The sequence below is a fragment of the Sarcophilus harrisii genome, chromosome 3, assembly GCF_902635505.1.
Source record: "Sarcophilus harrisii chromosome 3, mSarHar1.11, whole genome shotgun sequence".
NCBI classification, from domain to species: domain Eukaryota; kingdom Metazoa; phylum Chordata; class Mammalia; order Dasyuromorphia; family Dasyuridae; genus Sarcophilus; species Sarcophilus harrisii.
Genome location: NC_045428.1, coordinates 151,690,948 through 151,706,390, shown reverse-complemented (window position 1 = coordinate 151,706,390; position 15,443 = coordinate 151,690,948). Strand labels below are relative to the sequence as shown.

Here is a 15,443-nt window from a genome sequence, read left to right as displayed (position 1 = left end):
TGCAGGTTTTAGTGTGAAGCTTCAATTTCCTTTAATATTGGCAGTTGCAAAGAGAAGATTTAGAGGAAAAAAATTACAGGTTTAATTTATGCCAAAGCAATGGCAAAATAAATATGAAAGTGGACATTATACAAGAAACCCAGAGAAAGTTTGCCTAAAAGTTTTGGGTTAGAAAGGCAGCAGCCCATGAACTATTCAGTGCTCTTCTTGTGTAGACAATGCTCACAGAAGAAAATAAAATACAGTGATCCGTACACTTACTGTTTGGGATATTTAGTTATATATAATCCATTTTTAATTCAGTTACCTTCTACTACATGATTTCACTACAAACGTTTTTGGCAAGTGCTTGTTGCAGATGCCGAATTGGGATGCATTTTGTTGAAAAGTAGCATTTTGGTTGGATATAACTAACCATAAGCTATTAAATGTTGAATTATACTAACTGCTACTTTTCTTTTGTTAAAATAAGAATGAAGAGTATTTACTAAAAGAAGGGGAAAGATTGATGAGAACCAAACAGCTACTATTCATAGGAATTCATCAGGAACTTTTATCCCATGAACTCAAGAATACCTTTATTGAAATATAGGAAACACCATATACAAACACTGTACTTTAGGCCATTCTGTATCACAAATGAATATTGTGTTTGGAGCCTTTCACCCATGAATGGATACAAATACTTTATTGGAATAGAATAATAACTACAGATGATGTGCAAAACTGTGTACACATTAGACCACATTAGACATTGGAAGATGCACTAAGATGTCACCCTTTGTCTTTAAGGAGACTAATGTAGCAGGGATGATGAACCAAGTACACAAGCAAATGTAATAACAAATAGAATATATAATAGGCACATACTGTCATGTAGTTTCTAGGATATGTTTTTTTGTGAAGGGATCTGACTCAGTTACATGAAGTTTTTGACACTAATCATATAGCTATTATTCAGTTCTCTTCATTAAAAAAAAACCAGTTACAAAGTTCAAATGAATAAAAGGAACAAGTTGTATAATATTACTTAAATTGCATAAAAATTACTAAAAAAATTTTTAGATAGGATTTGAAACTATTGCATCTTGATTCATTTTTAATACATTTTAATACTGACATATTTTTATAATATCTATATACCAATGAAAAACCACTGATATAAAAACTTGCATCATAGTCTACTTTTGAGGAAGGCAATTCTTCCATGAAATAAAACTGGTCTTGGCTGATTGATTTTCAAGTATTTATTCAATCACAAATAAAGTATTCCAGATTACTTAATTCACTTAAAACATTAGGCACTTACTGTTTGCAATTCATTGCATTTGTTTCGGGGGAGGCAAAGAGGAACACCTCTGATCCCAGTTTATCAAACCAAGTGGTGCCAGGAAAAGGCTCTCCTTTCCTGATGGCATGATCTACAGTTTAATGTAGTTTTTAGAGAACCACCATCCTCCAGCAATTAGCACACTTCCCCACCCTGTTTGATGAGAATGGTAATGTTGCATTTACTCAAAATTGTGCTTTATGGTATTTTTGGAAATTCAAAAATAGTGTATTTTCCCTACTCCCAAGTTTGAAAAATAAAATTTTGTAACCTTCATTCTTCAAACTTTGTTATTGAAGGGAAAGGATATGTTTGTCTTATTGGAACAGAAAATATTCACAATTACCAAAGTACAAAGCTGATGATTTTTGCTCCAAATATCTTAAGTTTGTGCAAGCACATAAAAAGTGTATCTACACTGTACTAAGATGTTATATATTTACAGCTCTTCACTTTGTAATTCCAAGTTCCTTTGGTATGTCAGCTGGGATAGATAATTCACCCTAGTTTCTGCTACCAACAAACTGGGAAGTTATCAGGGGATCTCTATCTTTGCTACCAATTTATGCCCAGCTGACTGCCAGCTCTGTTGGTACTTCCCAAAAGTTCAATTCTCATTTCCCTATCTCACTTCATATCTCCATTACAAGACATTTCATATGAGTGAAAAATTCACCATCACCCTTTCCCTATTCTACTGCTACTTAATTCTTTTCTGATTCTGATTCTGAAAGCACATGCTTCAGGGGTTCCTTACTGTAAGTTAAAATATCAGCTCCTTTTTTGGCATTTAAAGCTCTTTACACAATATATCCCGGCCTATCTTTACACATTACTGCTTCACAGTACTTCTTACCTCCCACTCTAGAAAGGATAAAACTGACTTAGTTTGTACTGCATATTTCTTGCTATTATTCCTTTTTCCCATGGCATTGCTTCTAGTATCTAATACAGAATCCTTTGGCTGGCATTTGTAGTTTTCACAATATAGCTCCAACGTAACTTTACAGAGTGATTTTACTTTACTCTCCATTGTACATAACATGTCACAGCCAAACCATCATCCTATTTGCTGTTCCTCACATGATATTTGTCTCATTGTATATGTAATCAATCCAGCCAAGGATGGCCTATCTTCCTAACTTCATTTTATAATTATACAGTTAGTAGTGGTACCAACAATAGCTTCTTTAATAGTTACAATCTCAAGTCAAAATAATACTTTTATCTCATCTAATCACAAAACAGAAAAAATTAGGAAAATTAGCAGTAATCATTGGGTCTATGAGTTGGTAGGTTATGTTTAGTGGACATATTTTAGTGGGATATTTCTATTTGGTGTTATAAAGCCAATGGCACTAAATTTTTTTGGAGGGGGGTGGGGAGGCTTTTTGCTGAAGCAATTGGGCTTAAGTGACTTGCCTAGGTCACATAGCCAGGCAGTGTTAAGTTTCTAAGAGCTCATTTGAACTCAGGTCTTCCTGACTTCAGGGCTGGTGCCACCTAGCTACCCCCAATGGTACAATTTTTTTTTTTTCATACTGGGTTCAAGTGTAGGAATGTGGGAGAAATAAGTAGACCCTGTACCAAGACTAGAGGTGATAATTCAAAACATGAGTGCTTTTCATGGAGTCCTACTTTCAATAATGAAATCTAAGAAAAAACATCAAGAATTATATTGTTGGGAGCGGGGTGGAGAGAAGGGTCTTTGTCTCCAAGGTTCTTTGATTCTAGAACCCAGATATTCAGATACTAATTCAGTGGTCTACCTACCTATTAAAAATTGTAATAATTTTGTAATTTATTTTAATTTTACTTGTAATACTTGTATTAACTGTAATAAAAGAGTAAACTGTGGGTGAATAAGAATAAACTTTTATCATGATTACTTGAGTTCTGAGGGCAAAGAGAAAGAAAATTTAAAATAGCCCATTAAATAGTATAGTGAGAATTTAAAATATATGAAAATGTGATCATAATATTACAGATTTAAAGTTAGAAGGGAACTTAAAAGTCATTTGGTGCAATTCTCTCATTTTACATATAAGAAAATGGAGATTCAGAAAGATTAAGTGATTCCACAGGAACATAGTTGATAGGTGGCATAGCCAGAATTTTAGTAATTTCAATTTTACAAAGAACATTTCAACATAAAATAATGCACTAATGAGAATTTCCCATAGGAGTCAATGATAGCTAAGTGTCAAAATTTTATTTATGAAAAATTAAGACCAACTTGAAGTAGCTTCAATATTCACTTTTATTAATTATAAAAAAAATTTCCTTAAGGTATCAGAGTGCATATGGTGTACTTTGATCTTCAATTTTGCACATTTATTCTTAAGTGTTTTACATTATTTCAACTTTAATAAACATACCATATGTATAGCTTTACAATACCTGATAAAGAATTAGCTGTCTGGCACTTATACATGTATCAGTTCATCCTGATACTCTGAACTTCACGTAGATATTTTAAAAAATGATTTGTCTGAAATAAGTCCAAGATGAAGATTTATAGGAGGAGCTATGCTCCATCAAAAGATACACACTAGTTGTGACAGTTTTTCATTTGAATCCTTAATTAAAATGTAAACGTTTGCCAACAACAAAAAAATGAAATGAGGTTCCATTACTTTAGTCTAATAAATAATTTTAGCTACACCTAATGTAGCTTATTTTTAAGGCCTTCATACAATTGAAAAAATTAAAGTCAAGCATTTTAAAACCCTGTCCATTTATAAAATAAAAATAGAAATTTTACAGGTTTGCAGTTCAAAGTAACAGTTAAAAACCTAATATGCATGCAATAAGCTGCAACCCAACTGAAAATCCTTGGTGCTGGCAGTAAAGACACATCCCATTGCCAGCAATGTGATGCACTAAGAAAACTTCTTGATGTCAGGGGTCTGAGTTTACATGTATTAAGCCACACACCAGTGAATTTTCTGATAAATACACATCATTTTAATAGTGGATGAACATGCATCAGAATAAAAATGTCACAAATTTGTTGTATATCTGGTCACTATAAAACATTTTTTTTTTAATTTCAAGTCTTAGTTGATATTTCAGAATACACAATAATCAGGAGGATACATGATGGGGAGCCAGTTTTCAGTAAAAGATGCACAATGGGTCCATCCAAGTAACTTCATCAGCTAAAATGAAACATATAAATATATTGATAAAATAGAAAAAGAAATGACTTTGAACCATCTAATTCTTTTTTTTTTTTTGGTAGTTTTTTTTTTTTTATTTTTTTAAATTTAATAGCCTTTTATTTACAGGTTATATGCATGGGTAACTTTACAGCATTAACAATTGCCAAACCTCTTGTTCCAATTTTTCACCTCTTACCCCCCCACCCCATCCCCTCCCCTAGATGGCAGGATGACCAGTAGATGTTAAATACATTAAAATATAAATTAGATACACAATAAGTATACATGACCAAAACGTTATTTTGCTGTACAAGAACCATCTAATTCTCAATAAATTCTGCACTAAACATTTTATGAGAAAGCATCCACAGTACAGAAAATGGTATTTATAAACAAAAGTAAAAGGAAATAATGTTTCATTATGGCTTAAAATAAATTTATTTACTCTTTTAGTCCCTGACTAAAATAACAATCCATTGGTAGATTGAATCTGCTTCATAAGTGTCTACAAAAGGTCAAAGCAACTCTGAGATAAGGTAATTTGAATTTATACTTATAATTAAGCTCTAGTAAGTTCAGATCGGTAAAGCAGACTCAATCATTTCTGTTCTTTTCTGTACTTTTGCCCCTGATCCCCTCCTCCCACCCCGCTTTTGGAAAGAAGTAGTGGGCATGGAGTATTTTTTTCCCAGTTTCAAATTAAAATTTTCTTTTGGAAAAACTTTAGTCTTGCTTTGGATAAAGTAAAAATGAAATTTTGGAAACTCTAGTAAAGAATGATCATTGAGGTTAAGTATGATAAGCAATAGGACTAGGCCAATTCTAGGACGCAAAGAGTAATGGGAATTATGGTAATATATGATTCAAGGATAAAGATGAATTAGTTTCTTTCTTCCCTTTTCTCTCTTTCCATCTTCTATTACTTTGGCCATTCCCTCATTAACAGCAAGTTAACTAATACTAAATGCTATACTAAACTTATAAAAATGGGAAATCATTTAATGTAAGCTATGTCTTGTGCATCTAAAGCTCGTAATCCCAAGAATATATAATACTTTACTAGTTTTTCTTTTATGTTTGATACAGCTATTCCTTTGTATTCTTATCCTGGTTTATATAGCTATCCCTTCTATAGGACATCACTTTTATATTCTCTTGACATTTTGGCTTTCTCCAATTTCTGTATTTTATTCTGCCTTTATTTTTTTTAAACTCCTAATCTATTTACTGGGGAAATAATCAAGAGATCAATCAAAAAATAAAATAAAATAAAAATTTCAATCATTATTAGCAATTTAAAAAACCACTAAGTGTCTAACAGTCATTCCTGAATAGATAAGTGGTCATAAAATATGAACAAACAGTTCTCAAAAGAATTCCAAAATATTTGCAAATATGTGAAAGAATGCTCCATTCTTTCCCTAATAATAAAGAGATAAATGTAAATCAAAATGAATGGAGGTTTCACCTAATATCCTGTAACTTGGCAAAAATCACAAATAAATAAATAAATAAATAGGCAATAGTCAAGTGTTGGAGAAGCTGTGGAAAGATATGCACATTGATTCAATGTTGGTAGAACTGGATCATGCACAATAAAATATTTATCTCTCGATTTGGAAAGCATTTCAGAATTAAGAAATAAAAGGACAATAATGTCCTATTATTGGGCTATACTCTCAGGCAATCTATTGATAAGAATAAAACTCCATATACACTAAAATTTTTTTATAACAGCAATTTTTTTTGTTTGTTTTTGGTGACCATGAAGAATATTAAATAAAACAAAGGACCCTACATTGGGGAATAAGCTAACATTCACTGTGGGTAGGTACATGAATGTTGACATGTCTATAAGAAATGTGATGAATACAGAAAAGCATGGCAAGATCTATATGAATATAAATGGAAGGAATAATCATACATGCACTCAAAAATCAAAAGTGAAAATAATAAAATTATAATAACCTTAAATGAAGATAAAGGAAGGGACAACTCTAACACACCCTTTTGTGGAGATGAGAGGTTTACTGACATAACAACTTTTTGGGGTGTGTGATCTTCAATGTATTGATCAGTTATGCTCATCCCCCCCCCCCTTTTTCCTTTTGTTTTTTAAAAAAATACTACCTATTAAACAGGATGGTTCTCAAGTACGGTGCTAGATAATTATGATGACATAAAAATAGAAGAAATCAATAAAAACCGTAAAAAAAAAAAAAAAAAAAAAGTAAAATACCTAGTGTAATTTCTTTTTTCACAGAAGCAACTGAATTGGGGTTAAGTGAGTTGCCCAGGATCATACAGCTAGGCAGTGTCTGAGGCATTTGAATTCAAGTCCTCTAACTTCAGGGTTGGTATTCTATACACTGCGCCACCTAGCTGCCCCCAGTGTAATATCTAAGGACAATCTCATGATGCTTCACTATAAATTGCTGCAATACATCTTTGTTAGATTATGGAATAGTATAATGGACAGATCGGCAGATACTTCCTAAATCTATTCTGCAATTAAAATCAGTATTCTAAATTACTGTCATTACCATTTACATATAAGCAGGCATAATTTTTAAATAAATAATTGTTAATCATTTTCAGACAATGTCTCTACTAAGTTCTTCAATAAATATAAAATCTTCTGTTATCAAAGATTGCTATACACTCCTTAAAGTGAGATGAGAAACTAATAGTTCTATGAAGAGATAACTAAGGCATTCTCATTTTCTTTCCTTCTTTAGAATTTTACTTTTAATTACATAATTATATCTGTTGATCTTTATAAAAACCTTAAAAAATCCAGACTGTTCCCTCAATCATGTTATACTTGACTGAAATTTCCCTATAATTCTTTTATGATTTCTAATGAATTAAATTTTTATATCACATTTCACTTTGTAATACCACTGATTTATGTTATTTAAATTTTATAAAAATTTTAATTTATAGAATATATATTATATGACATACTCAAATAAAATATAGAAAGCATAATAAAAATGATTTTAATAAATATTTTAGTTATCTTTCCTATGAACACATGGCAGAGACAATTAAGATTTTTTTTGTGTGATTACTTACTTGGATACAATTTTTCCAATTTTCTTTAGTTGGCTTTTCTTCCACAAGTTTGGTTGCAAATTTGAGGCCTCTCCCATACATTTTATTTACTAATGCATGTTTATATGCAAATGTCAAAACCTGCAACAGGTAAACAGACACAATTTAAATTAAAATTTAAACATTCGTGACACTACAACATAACACAGAAATTATTGTATCAGGGTATACATAGAACTTTTGATGTAAAACTATTAAGACTCTTAAGACATTTATGAATCATCAATTACAGATTTGGTAGAACGCTTGATCATGAATTTAACTGAAATATCAATGCATTTATAAAGTATATTTAAGTGAAATGAGGTTTTCCCATGCTACCCTCACAATCCTCTATTTGGATTAGGGAAGGAGAAATAATTAACTTAAACCCCTAGCAGATATATACTTTACTCAAAGACCAGGCAAATCCCCAGGAACAAAGCATTCAACTAAATATGAACATAAAGGAAAATTTAATAAAACAATTAAGAACACCTCATAAAACAATGGAAAATAATTCTCCTCATCTTAGGATCCCCTGCTAAGGAGAAAAAAGGGAACAAATTTCTGATGTGGCTAGATAAATTCACACTTCAAAGACACAGGGCTATTTTGACTTGCTGCTAAAACAGTTCTCTATGTATATCCTTGCCTTTTCAGTCATTTGGTTAGGCTATACCTCAATCACAGTTGGTGGTCTCCTAGCTATTAACCCTCCTTTGCTAAATTCTTTTTATCCCAGTAATTTTCCTTAAACAAGTAACATATTTTGATGATTCTATTAGCATCTCTCGTACATTTGCCTCCTTTTCTTCACTTACCTATCAACAACTCTCTAAGACTATATATCACTCTATTGTTCAATATGGTTCAAAAACTCCCTATTACTTTTAAGATCAAATATATAAACTCCCTTTTGGGCATTTAAAGCCCTTCCCAACTTAGCTCCAGACTATCTTTCTAGGAACATTATACATTACATTTTTTTTGGTGTGTGTGTGTGTGTGTGTGTGTGTGTATGCATGCAAACTCTGGTTCAAATAAATTGGCTCTCTTTCAGGTCACAACTTATAAATGACCCCCCATGTTGAAATATATTTCTCCTTTCTCACCTCTATCTCTTAGGACTTCTAGACTTCTTCAAGTTTCAATTCAAACATCACTTTCTACCTAGTTCTCAGTAGCCACTTAGTACTTTCTTGCCAAAAACACTTAGAATCAATTTTGTATATACATGTGCTGTCTCTCCTTGCTAGAAATCTGCCTTACTTACAACTTCTATTAAATGAACAGGCAAACAAAGCAATGGGTTTTAAGAGAAACTGATAAACAACATGTAGTATAGTTATAAGACTATTTCACTAAGAATGATGAAACCTAAGATCTGATCTTGCTAAATTGTCACTAAATTGTTTTTGAGGAAAAAATCATTTAACTTCTCTGAATTTGTTCCCTAATCCATAAAATTAAAGCACTACTGTATGTATACTGTACATTTCTAGCACAAAAATCCTATGACTAAATGAGAGATATTAAAAAAATTTCTTTAATTCAGAATAGTCTTGTTAATAATGCCTTCCTCCCAAATCAATCAACAAGAACTTAAGAAGCACTTGTTAAGTACTAGGAATAGAAAGACAAAAGTATAAAATAGGAACTTTAAGATTATTAGGGAGGTAACAAACACATAAATAAGAGGAAGTGTAAAGTCACTATACACAGATTAACAGGATAGTTTAGGAGAAAGGACCAGTCTTTCCCCTCCCCAAATCCATCTCCATCATTTCCCTGCTCAAGAAGCTCCAAGAGTTTCCTCCCAATTACTTCTAGGATGAAATATGCCTTGGACAATCTGAGTGAAAATGAATAAGGTACTCAATCTTTTCTAAACCTCAGTTTCTGTCATGTAAAGAAAATCCTTATTATTTAATTTATAAATTTATTGTGGAAAAATTATTTTCTACATCTCACAGCTAAGGTTTAACTACTTCAGAGATAAAAGCCAACAATCAAAAATATTCATGTGGATGTCCAAAAAACTATTTTTTCCTCAATACTTTGATAACTATTGGACTACTTAATAACAAAAAAGAAACTGAATATATTGCAACTTTTGAGATCCATGATAATGCCAAAGAAGTCAACAATCTTAAAATTATATGAGTTAATGAAAACTAAAAAATAATATACTCCAGGAAATGTTAAATACTTCAGCCGGAATAAAAAAAAACCTGTACTAAGGATTAAATTCTGTTTTTATTTTATATATTTATTCATTGAAGGAGGTTGTTATCGGTTACTAGTAGGAGAGATAAAGAGAACGTTCTACATAGGCAGCAAATAGTAAATAGTTTTATCCAGAAGAAGTTAGAAAATGTTTGCATGTTATATTCTCTAGTATTATCTTCATAAAGAAACCATTAAATTTTTTCCAGATTTTTCAAATTAAAATTTCCTTGGTTTAAGAAGACAAATATCCAGACCCTTAAAAATGACCATCAAAAACAAAATAAAAGCTTTTTTTTAGGTGCTCTCATCAAGCATAATATATTGGAGGGAAAATGATTATTCCACTGTTCTAAAATAAAGTTTCTGTCTAACCCCTGTTAGTTTTAAATGGTTACAGTATAAAAGAGGGAAAAAAAAGTAATAAAAACTTTCTAAATGGGAATGTCTGTGAATCCCAATTATTAAAAAAAAAAAGTTTTTTAAAACCAATTTTGTAGTGACCTCTTCTAATGCTCCCTTTGTTTGTTTTTTTAAACAGTCCTCCATAAAATTACAAAAAAAAAAAATTTAAGTTTCTTTTCAGCAAAATGATTTTTGATCTGAATTAAGAAACTCAATTCCAGCATACATTTAAAGCAAATATTGAAACAGTATTTTAAGTTAAAATTTAGAGATAAGGAAATATAAGTAGATTCTGAAGTCTACCATTTGTTTCAAATCTATTCAACTACCTTCCCAAAATGACATGTTATATAAAAAATATTCTAAGTCACTATTGATCAGAGAAATGCATTTTAGGTGGAGTTATAAATTGATCCAACCATTCTGGATTCTGTAGAGGAACTTGGGACTCTGCCCAAAAGGCTTTAAAACTGTGCATGTCTTTTGATATGCATACTGCTAGCTCTATAGCTCTATATCCCAAAGACATCCAAAAAAGGGGGAAGACACCTATCTACACAAAAATATTTATAGCAATTCTTTCTGTGGTAGCTAACAATTGGAAATCAAAGGGATGCTCATCAATTGGGGGAGTGGCTAAACAAGTTGTGGCATATTATTATAATGAAAGATTATTGTTCTAAAGAAATGAGAAGCAGGATAATTTCAGAAAAACCTGAAAAGATTTATGTGAACTGATATATAGTGAAATAAACAGAGCCAGGAAAATGTTTTACACAGTAACAACACAATTTTTGGATGAAGAATTGTGAATGATTTAGCTATTCTCAGCAACACAATGATTCAAGACAATCCCAAAGGACTAATGATGAAACAAAGTTTGACTCCAGAGAAAAGAACTGATATGATTGAACACAGGCTTCAGCATGCAATTCTTCATTTTCTTTAATTTTTTTCCTTCTTTTGAGTATTCCTATACAAAATGATTAATATATAAATGTTTTATATAATTGCACATCTATAACCTATATCTAACTGCTTATTGTCTCAAGGAGGGGAAAAGGGAAAGAAGGATATAAAACTTTAAATATATTTTTAAAAATTGGGGGGAGGGGAAGGGAGAGAAGGATGATATATATTGGTGATGTTTAGAAGCTACTCAATTAAAAACAAATGAGAAATAGAATCAGTTTGATAGAAAGTAATTTTTTAAGATGAAAATTCTTATTCAGCAATTTGAATTTCATAAAAGGGAAAATTACAATAATTCCCTGAATTTTCTATGGTTAATAACTGTATTGATATTTGTTAAAACTACAAATATTCTTAAATTGTTTTCTAAGGTTGATATGATTAAAGAATTTCCATTTCCATGACTAAAGGAATACCAGAAAACTTGGCTAAAGAGAATATAAAGTATTCTCAAGATGAAGAATTAAAAACCTCATTTTAGCTTCTGGTGCTAGTTCAGCCAAGCAATAGGGTGTAGCAATAAAAGAATAACTGAACAGATAAGGTATCCAGTAGTAGATGATTAGGAAAATATGCTTTGGAGCTAGGTAGGCAGAGGTAATGTATTACTTAGCAATTTAATGAAAACAAAAATGTAAACATTAAAAAACTACCTTAGTATCAAAAAGGTCAGTCCATTTTGTGGTTTCCCAGAAAGTTTCTGTCAGAGAATCTAAATAACTCTCTCGATCGTCCTCCTTTCCTTCTGTGTCACTTGATGAAACAGCCCCTTCTTGAGCTTGCAACTGAAGAAGTTGGTCAGCCAATGCACATCCTTTTCGACAAATAGCATCTACTAATGTAGATTTCTGTTTGTCCATGTCACTGCAAATCAGAGGGGATATAAACCCTGACAGTGAAATTTCCTAAATGCTGTCTATATCTACAATAAAGCTAACATATTTTCTGCATTAATTGTGCATAAAATCTTAGACTTTTATTTTAATTAATAAAAATCAAGTGAGCTATTACATACTGACTGATCCACTATGCCCCAGAAACCTTGCAGGGAAACCTTGGTGTTTACACCTCATCATTATTCTTTGCTCCTTTGAGAGGATACAAGCCATGAAATCGCCTTTTTTCCCCACTTGGCTACACTACTTTGGGACACTTCTGACTTGTCTACCATACCCCCATGTCAGATACAACTTCCTTTTATGAGGCATTAGATTATAAACTCCATTGAGATTGTAAGCTCATCTTTCTTTTTCATATTAGTATCCTCAATGCTTGGCATATTGCCTGGTACATAGTTAAGTGCTTAATAAATGTTTATTGACTATTATATATGATGTAAGTCATGGTATCCTTAAATGTGGCTGAGGAAGAGAGAACTCAAAAAGTAGACCATGGAAATAAGGGATAGTTGAAATTACTGTCTAGTTATAACATAATTCTAGGCTCTTCCTATCTATTCAATTTTCTATTGTGAACAAATATGAAAAAGACAAGGTGGGGGGAAGAACATTAAATACAGTAAGGATGTGTTCTATGCATCCTTTAAGAAAACTTGGATATACAAAATAATTTTTTCATGATCACAAAGACAAACATTTTAAACACCACAGAAAAGTTCATAACTGATGAAACAAACAAATGTATTCTGAAGTCCTAAAATTCAAACTTCATTTTCTTGTTATTTAGCTAGTAATTTGACCTTGTCATAGCAAGAAAAGCTGTAGTTTTCAATAATTTCAAATATGGGACCATGTATGAGTTTTGGCACATGAGTATAATATCAAAAATTGTTTTATAAAAGCAAGGCAGAATTCATTTAATTAAAGAACTTCTTGGAAAAACACCAGATTTCTCCCTCTACCCCTCCCCCAAAATCACAGTAAAACCAAAGTATAACAAAATCACTACAGAATCAGAACTGGAAGGAATCTCAGGTACTTGAGTCCAATCAATCTGATGTTAGAGATGAGGAAATTAAAGTCCAGTTTCAGTAACTTGCTTCAAGTCACATAGTATGTAGCCAGTCTATCCCCTCTTCCCCCTCCCCGCAAAGCCCAACAGCCTCAGGAGGGAGGTAGTTTCCCAGTATAGGAAGACTTCTAATAAAGGCTGGATGCATAATACTTTGAGAATTAGTGGAAGGAAATTCTTTCTTCCAAATCTAAGATTCTTCTAAAAGTACTTTATAACTATAATTAGACTGAATTCTTCTAGCAAGATATGCTAATATCTTTCCTAATTCAGTTTAGTTAATGTAACTATCCAAGCACAGAATAATTTTTAAATCATCTGTACAAGAATGCTATCCATTTTTCGTGCTAGTATATTTGAAAGTATATTTATTTTCCAATATAACCCCACACAATATCAATTGATATATCAGATAATAAAGATCACATATTATCACATATTTTCATATTATCATTTTTCTTATATCACAAATGGTTTAAAGCACTTAGACCCTCAAAAACAGAGAATGCAGATACTAGAAATAGCAAAATCTAATACTATTTTTTTTCTTTTTCTATATTCTTAAAAAGTATTAAACCCTATTTTAAGTGATTAAAAATGAGATGCAAGAAAGAGTATTTACTGGTCAGGTACTTTTTTATAGTAGCAGCATCAGGCCTGGGATCAGTCTTCATTGCAATATAAACTGCCAGAGCTGTTTGGTCTATGTGAGCAAGAACAGCATTTGCAGCTTCAACAATTTCATTAAGTCTTTTCATTCGTTCCTAAGTTGGAGGAGAAAAAATTTAAAAGTAAAATTTCATGTGTCTGCTCATTGAAACAAGTTTATTTACATTTGGATATCTCATTTCTGATGTCTTAATCACCTAGGAGATATAATAAACCATGTGTTTACACGTATTGATAAACCCTAGAGGCTGTATTCTGTTACCCAAAGCATTGCCATAATCTTTCATCTCTAAAAAAATCTAACTCAAATTTTAAAAAGCCTCATGTGCCTTTGTCAGTAAAACTAATGCTTCCTTTTACCTTGTTTACAGCCAGTACCTGGTAGAGGATTAGGAAGAGAGGGAACCACACAATTGGCTAGGGGAAACAAGAATCTTAAAAAAAACAAAACAAAACAAAACAAAACACAACACAACACAGCAATAATTTCTTTCTGAGGAGGCAGTGCAACTGACAGGAATTATGGCAATCTTAGTAAAATAACCATGCTTATAAAGTGTAATCATTGGATATGGAGCTTAAAAATATCTAATCTATCCCCTCATATTATACCTAAGGAACTGAAGATAAAAATTTTAAATTATTTTATTATATTCTATCTCTTCAAACAGCCTATTTAGAATAACTGTTTGATAAAGTGAGATTAATGCTCATGTCAACTTTTTCCTAAAAAGGGAAATAAAGCAATAGTTATTAGTTTCTGTGATTGCTGTTTTAATCTCAGAAATTTGTTCTCTTTTTTTGTAAATCTGATTCCTCTCTAAAATCACCTTCTGCAAGTACTCTAAACTTGCAGATATTTAGTTGGTTCTAGTTACGTTAGTTTTAGATATTAAACAGATTCCTATGTGTTATAAGCACCTGCGAGATTAAGCATTTTTAGAACTAAGTTCAAGTTTCTAAAAAACTGAAGTATTCTAAAATTACAAGTTCAATTCACAAATACCTTCAAACAGTTCATTAATGTAGATAACACAAAATAGGGTGTGTTATTAAATGTTAACACTGAATAAATACCAACTCCACTCATTCATTGTGCCTTCCAGGTTAATGCTACTCTCATCACAAAAATAAAAATTAATCTAAATTTCAAACACAAGACTTATCTATAGTATAAATAACTCATAACCTTTTCAGAATCCAGTTGATGAAGTCGTGCAACATACAAAGGAAGGTGATTAGGGAAGGTTTCTCTCAATTCGTTATAAATATCATTAGTATCCAACCTGCAAATAAGAGAGAGTCATTATTTTGTTTCCTTTAAAAACTGAATATTTACCAGGGCAGCTTTTCTGATTTGGAAGATGATCATAATGAGAAAATAATGAATCATTTATAAATGTAGTTCCTTAACAGATATTTATAATGGGCTTGAGCAAAGGAACAGGTAAGAAAAACATTAAAATACCTCTGCTGAACCCTACAATTGTAAAAAAGATAAATTCTCGAAGAATGAAATTAAAAGATGTGCCCAGATTTCATCACTCATTTTCTACTCAATTCTACTTTATATCAAGTTTTTAAAGCAGCATTAAAACCAAAACTTA

General features: G+C 31.5%; 1 protein-coding gene across 5 annotated transcripts in view; it reads right to left on the bottom strand.

The window, feature by feature from the left end:
* Positions 1-3,572: 3,572 nt before the first annotated feature.
* Positions 3,573-15,443, bottom strand: part of TPP2 (tripeptidyl peptidase 2) — an 84,207-nt gene continuing 72,336 nt past the window's right edge. For 2 of the 5 annotated variants that reach the window (XM_031958633.1, XM_031958635.1), the window contains 5 exons: positions 15,026-15,122; positions 13,790-13,931; positions 11,850-12,085; positions 7,573-7,692; positions 3,573-4,491 (listed from right to left, as the gene is read on the bottom strand). In XM_031958633.1, coding sequence (XP_031814493.1) covers positions 4,402-4,491; positions 7,573-7,692; positions 11,850-12,085; positions 13,790-13,931; positions 15,026-15,122 — 685 coding nt within the window. In that variant the 3' untranslated portion in view covers positions 3,573-4,401. Of the gene's footprint in view, positions 4,492-7,572; positions 7,693-11,849; positions 12,086-13,789; positions 13,932-15,025; positions 15,123-15,443 lie in introns of those variants that run through there. The other 3 variants (XM_031958634.1, XM_031958637.1, XM_031958638.1) reach the window with 2 other exon arrangements.